The 7,009-nt window shown below is 42.7% G+C and overlaps 1 protein-coding gene across 1 annotated transcript; it reads left to right on the top strand.

The window, feature by feature from the left end:
• Positions 1–792: 792 nt before the first annotated feature.
• On the top strand, positions 793–4,651 carry LOC147642433 (uncharacterized). Its single transcript, XM_086779996.1, has 5 exons — positions 793–1,152; positions 1,833–3,063; positions 3,146–3,797; positions 3,885–4,275; positions 4,378–4,651. The coding sequence occupies exons 1-3, from the start codon at positions 1,102–1,104 to the stop codon at positions 3,292–3,294; spliced, it is 1,431 nt and encodes a 476-aa protein (XP_086636122.1). The 5' UTR covers positions 793–1,101; the 3' UTR covers positions 3,295–3,797; positions 3,885–4,275; positions 4,378–4,651.
• The last annotated feature ends 2,358 nt before the right edge of the window (positions 4,652–7,009 follow it).

Genomic DNA, 7,009 nt, shown 5'->3' with positions numbered 1-7,009 from the left:
TTTTTGAAGTGTGTAATGTGATGTTTGTTTACGTTTTATTTGAGTCTCTGTGTGGTGTAGGTACGAGGATGCATAGGAAACTGAGATGGGAGCATCATTCTCTATAGACACTCAATCACCGGACCCTAAAAAGCAAGGGAAGGTAGATTTGTACATTCTTACTATCGCTCGTATAGCCAATCAACTGGCCCATAAGACCCCCCCCATACATAACTCACGCATGTTTCTAGCGGGGAGACTGACCGAGTAGCAAACACCAACCCCTTAGAGAGAGAGAGAGAGAGAGAGAGAGAGAGAGAGAGAGACCCCAATAGTGTTAACAACAAATAGATGGCTTGCATGTGTGATATATCAGCCATCAGCGTGGGAGAAGGCACTAGCTATAGTAGGGAGTCGTCCCTGAATAAATAATGGTGGATTGGGTTCTATTCCCCATCCCCCTCACTCCATACAAGGGCTGAACTTCCTGTCAAAATAAATGAAATAATATCATTTTTTTAATGGGCTGTATGCAACTGCTGGCGGTAGGCGGAATGCGATATATAGAACTCTTTTCTTGCATTGCGCCCACAGAAAAGAAGAACACCCGGCCCCACTCCCTATGGAGCTACAAAAGAAACGAGTCAGCCCCGACACTCTCTGCCTTCGTTTCTGAGTTCTTCTTCTTTGCCACTTGGATATCCTTCCTTCGACCTTCCTTTTTTGCTTACCTTCTCTGCCGCCGACGCATCACCCAAGTACGTACACACACACACACACACACACACGCTGATATCACTACCTAGATAGACTAGCCTCAACACTAAAGGGCATGGGACAATGGGGAAGCCAAAGATTTGGGATCGAGGGTGGGAAAGTGGGGGGACGCTGGCGGCTTGAATCTGGGCCGTCGGATGCAGTGAACTCGGGTAGCAACTGGTGAACTCGGGTTTCGGCTGAGCTGGCGCCCCAAATCGAAATTTAAAATAAACTCAATAGCCACGTTGGCTTGACGTGGAGGGCAGGCTTCTCCAGCGTGGCTTGCAAAAGGGCAGAATTTCAAATTTGTATGATGACGTCGTAGAGCATGTGTTGCATGTGTTCTGTAAAATCACCACGGCTATGGAAAGCTCTTCTCAGGAATCACTCAGATTGATTCCAGATTTAAACCAGGTACACACACACACACAAAAACTCACACTTGCCAATCAACAGGCTCTCTCTCTCTCTCTCTCTCTCTCTCTCTCTCTCTCTATGTGAAGAGCCCCTTACTTAGGTTGATTTTGGATTTAAACCATGCACACACACACTGGATTTAAACCACGCATGCGTGCGCGCATGCACGCACACACACACACACAATTTTGCCACTTGAAATCAGCTTTTCTCTCTCTCTCTTTGAAGAGGTTTTTGCATTGAAGCTAAATGGATGCTCAATGAATATTGAAAACATGGGTCAATCAAGCCATCTTAAACAGAGACCACCTCATCTTTGCGAGAACAGATAAGAAAGAAGCGCTCATGGAGGGAAAAATGCATACATTGATTGCAACACTGTGTCTTGAGCAAAGCCTTGTAGGGGATACTTCTAGCCGTAGCGCTTCATTCATCATCCAATGTTTGATTACTTCTAGGACTAGCAGACCCCCCATAGCTTGTCATTGGCTTTGTGGACATTCGTAGAGCGGAGGGTGACATTACCTTTGAAGTGGCATTAGTTATAGAAAGGTTTGCCCTTCCTAGTGCCCTACATTGTTTTCATAGCCATAATAAAATTAGCAAACAATGCAAAAACTTGTTTTAAGAACATGTCCTACCTCTCTCTGCCTATCTAACTTGGACTTCAATAGCAGGTTGATTGGAATCCAACGAGTGACACAAGTGACTTCGCGGTGCCATGGCAGGCTAATTGGAATGCATCAAATGAGGCTGATTGGAATGCATCCAATGACACAAATCAGTTCATATTGGATGAGTATTTAGATAATACAACAAGTAGTGACACTACATCAAGTGACGACGCAGATGTATGTGACCTCTTCCAAGATGATAATGAGGGTGTTTTTCCAAGTTCATGGAGTACACCTAGGCTTGATTCATGGGGGGCATTGGATCCATTTACATATACATCAAGCTTTTTTTTCTCTTTCGATGAGAAGAGCTTCTCCTTAATGGAGAAAGATCTTAGAGGAGCTCTCACAGTGACGCTTCCAACATTAAAAGCACACGATGCAAGAGACTTGTTGGATTTGAAGAGGTGGAAAAGAATAAGAGAAGAGCTTTGTTTCAGCCCGCTTCACCTTTGCCTATGTTCGAAATCAACAGGATTGAAAATAGCATACATTGAAGATTGGGAGCGTATTGTCATGGTAGCCCATCGTCCTCTTGAGCATGGTGTTCATCATGGTGTGAATGCCACTATCAATGCAATCAAGGCAGAATGGTGCACCGACAAGAGGAGGCATGGAATTTCTCTTGACTATGTGAAAGATAGGATTATCGCTTGCGGCTGCCTGCTTACTGAGGTCGGGGAACAGACCCCTACGAGCAAAAAGACCATAGCTCCAGCATCAACAATTGTCACAACTAAGTCTCAAGTCAATCAAGAGTTGACCAACATCATGATCAAGCACCAAACAAAGCTAGTATTACTTCGATCCACAAAGAAGCATGGACCATCCAAGTGGGTGCAAGAGTACATGTGCCATAGGGCAGGAAGTATTGCTCGGAGAGGTGCTAACAAGAGAAGATTGCGGAGGTCCAAGAGGTGTGGGTGTCCCTTTAAGGTGGTCTTGCAGCACTCTCATGACACAGAGAAGGTGACCATGCTAGTTCATGATGTTCACGAGGGACATATACCAGGCTCACGTGTTGACCTCTATTACTTGCCCGTGCACCCACGTGTGATTGCTTGTTGCATGGATGACTTGTTCGACGTAGGGACATGTCGTCATGTGGCAAAAATGTCTACATCAAAAGAAAGATTTCACATACAGAATGCCTTGCCATTAGATCGTGTAATCTTTCGCTTCTTCATGATACCAAAAGAGGTGCAAATGATGTCATATCAAATGCGCACACAAGGTACTTTGCTTTGCTTTACCAACAATTCTCCTTGTAACTTTTGGTTGTTTTATACTTCTAATCTGCCTCTCTATCCTTGTAGGAAGATGTACAAACAATGATTGGGCTGCGATGTTTGGAGAGGCTCTTCGTTTGCAAGAACAGAACAAGGTTCTTTATGTTCAACCTTACAGCCAACGTTCTTTATGTTTGAAGCTCTTTCCCCTATTCTTGCCTCTTTATTCATCATGATTTCTTTGTAGGTTCTTTATGTTCAACCTTATAACCCACAAGCCTCTGATGAAAGTAAACGACCCTTTGTCCTCATCATTCAAGATGAGTGGATGCTACAAATTGCTCTTCGTTTCTCACGACACAACACTTGGGTAGTAGATAGCACATTCAAGACAAATGTCTTTGGTTTGCCCCTGTATGCTGCAGTTTTGCCCAACCAAAATGGCATGGGTATTCCAATATGGCTCATGCTATGCACTAATGACATCGGCACTAACCAAGAAAGTGTAGCCTTGGAGTTGACCTTCAAGATGATCTTCACAAGGTTGCATGGAGTTCGTCCGACGGCTATTATCATCGACAAAAACCAGCAAGAGTTGGAAGCCATTATGAAGATTGTTGATGTAGACCCCTATTGCTGGACACAAGATGAAGAAGGGAGACGACACCAAATTGCATGCCATGTCTTGCTATGCTGGTTTCATGTTAAGAAGGCATGGGTAGAGAACCTCCTACCGCAAGTAAGTCACCTTTTAAAAGCTAGATCCATTCTATTGTGCATATCATTATCAGGTGGTATGTATATTCATTTTATTTTGGCTGTGTAGGTTCCAAAAGAGAAGCGAGATGATGTGTATAGTTCCTTGTCAAATCTAATGCAAATGGCAAGTGAAGAGGCATTTGAAGAGAGATACCAAGAGCTCTTGCAGAGATATTCAGCGTATATCAATGTTCAACGATACATCTCGAATGGATGGTGTGCCACCACATGCATGTGGCGGAGAAGGTGGCCAAAGTTTGGGCGTCTATTTTCACATGGAAATGTGGATACAACAAACTTGGTCGAGAGGCTCTGGCAATACATCAAGTACACTCTTCTTGATGCAAAGATAAATAGATCAATTCTAGTTCTGTTACATGCTATTGCAGGGGATTCTCTAACGGGCACTTACATCGGCGGAACGCTACTTGAGTTCTTTAAGAACAAACAAGAAATAGGTAATGACCTCTTTTTTTCTCTTGTGGCTTGTCCCCCCTTTGTTGCTTGACACTCATGAAGAAAAGGTGTCGTGATACTAACCAGCTTTACGTACTTTTCAGCTGATTCTCAACGTTTTAGTATTCATGGATCAAGCAAGAGTCATACGTCCAGATTAGCAGCAGGTGAAGAAATCTTGAGAAGATTTGAGGCTAGTTCGTCCACCCTTCAAGTGATTGATGAGTCCACTTTGCTATTCAAAATCTTGAGTATGTCTTCATCTTCGCAATGGTATCATGTCAGTGTTCAGTCCAACTATTGCGATTGTCCAAGTTGGGGATCTGATTGTAAGCATCTTTATGGAATCCGCCTAATAATTCAACATCATTTTCCACATCTTCATGCCATTTTCCCTGTCCTTGATAGTCTTCATTCTCTAAGTCAAATGGACGAGGACATTGATGTTGGGCTAAGTGAGCAGGACATGCCAGATAACATAAAGAGTGGTGAGTGCAAGGTTGTCAACATCAATGAGCAGATAGCTTGCTGCATTCAAGACATGAAAAGGGTTCTACATGTTTTGGAAGAGAATCTATCAGCATGTGACACCAAGTTGAAAGAAGCAATACTCCAGCAATTGAGCATCTCACAGAATAATATTTAGCTTTGATTATCCCAAAGGAGATTGATTTGCCAATGAGGGGGTCCATCAAACAAATCCAAGCTCATGTTACGCTTACTCGGCTTGGTCACGGGAGACCGCATGAAGTAGCTACAACCGTATGTGATCAAGAGATAGCCTGCTCGCCTCCAACAAAACGTGCTTGTATGACAGGGGTCTTGAGACGTAAGCATCAACGTGGCAGGAGTCGGGTGCGGTTTGACAAGAGACCTCGCATATTTTGTCACCATTGCTGTAGTAAAACTCTCCTAGTTGATCCTATACAAAGTCACTCGTGCCATACATGCCACGCGCTCCTTCCCCTTTCAAGTAGACATGCCCCAGTTGGTTCAGAGGCTCCTCTTATTAACCGAGCTGTTAACCTCTACAACAACCTTTGCATTGAAAAGGGACTACTCATCTCATGTATGTATGGGTCACTTGAAGATGAGGAGAGGCACTTCACTATGCATTTATCTAATGGTTCAGTACTCGAGAAGGTCCTTGCATCCGAGCAAAGGATAATGCTTGTATATTAATAATGCAGATGTATTCAACTTGTACATTATATCATTTTGGAACGAGTGAGGAGATTTTTTGTCCATTTTGGTATAACCTGCTGCTCTAAAAACCAAATGTATATGCTTATTTTGGATCAGCTGGAGACTCAATGTTTTGTAAATTTGTATGTATGTTGTTTCTGTGAAGGGAATTCATGTTCAGTATAGCTTGATATAACTTGCTGCTCCAAAAACCATATGTGTCTGCTCATTATGGATCAGTCAAGAAAACGACGCTCAATTTGTGTTATGTTTTTTGACCATAGCTGATTTATACAGCCCTTGGGCATGTAATGCAAGACTAGATTCATGCAATCTTGTCCGAGCTTCTCTCTCTTTTTGTGTGCTCTTAAAACTGTATATACTTTTTGCATGGGTACACAATGTGGGTTAGAACTTAGTTTTACTTGGGTTGACAGACAGACATTAGTTATTTCAAAAGCTGGTGGTTTTGGTACCACGAGACCCTGCAGCAGAAGTCAGTTTATTTGCAACAGGTGGGATCAAGAGCGGGAGGCCTGGTTCTCGTTGGGAGAGGGCGGATGGAAGAGGGAGTTTTGATAATCAGCTATGAAACTTTTATGCTTGGCGTATGAGTGTTGTGGCTTTCCCTGCATATTATGTCGCATGGTCACTGTATTGATCTGTCACATCAACTCATTTCATGACTGACATGTCAAGAGGTAGTAGTTCCAACTGTTGAGTTGTTATGCTATTGTAGGGGATGGTCAGATCCGTCAATGTCTAGGGTCATGAGAAACCTCATCATTGCTGGTGCGTAAGCCGCCTTTCTACCAGCCAGGCACAATTCTCAATCAAGCTTTATAGTTTGAATGCAATGAACATGTTAATCTTTTTGTCACCCAAATTATGAACACTTTCAATACTATAAAAAGATTAAGATCATTTTACTAATAGCTTGATATTAGAAGGTAAAAAAGTGATCATATACTTTTATGGCTGCATCGGTAGAGCAAGATCTCTCTCTCTCTCTCTCTCTCTCTCATCATATACTTTTATGGCTGCATCGGTAGAGCAAGATCTCTCTCTATATCTCTCTCTCTCTCTCTCTCTCTCTATGTGCACCAGGACTAGCTTGAGAGTTTACACGTCCCACACAATCTACAAACAGAGACCATATCCAAAACGTGGAAGCACTTTGGCTCCTTACAATGCATGTTGGAGTGTCATTATACTCGATCTTCTCGCTACTTGGGCCAAGATATGGGGCTTATCTAGAGCAGCGGAGAATCTGATTCAAATTCAACATGAAGAGCTTCCAGTACAAGAGCATCAACAAGAACCATCATGTTGCGGAACTAAACTAAACACCAAATAGCAAAGTTGAAAAAGGAACCAACGGAAGCATATTTGTTGATAGACAATTTACATCGGAACCAAAACAAATTATATTGAGAAGCTAAAAAATATCATGTATTTCATGTGAATTGGCTGATACAAAACATCCTTAGATGCCAAATATGTTTATAAAGATGTTCATAAGAAGTGTGTTGCCCACGACAAGCCAAAAAC

Source organism: Cibotium barometz, chromosome 1 (assembly GCF_041138505.1).
Source record: "Cibotium barometz isolate CiBa-2024 chromosome 1, ASM4113850v1, whole genome shotgun sequence".
NCBI classification, from domain to species: Eukaryota; Viridiplantae; Streptophyta; class Polypodiopsida; order Cyatheales; family Cibotiaceae; genus Cibotium; species Cibotium barometz.
Note: the sequence above shows the minus strand (reverse complement) of the source record. Positions and strands in the feature narration are given on the sequence as shown.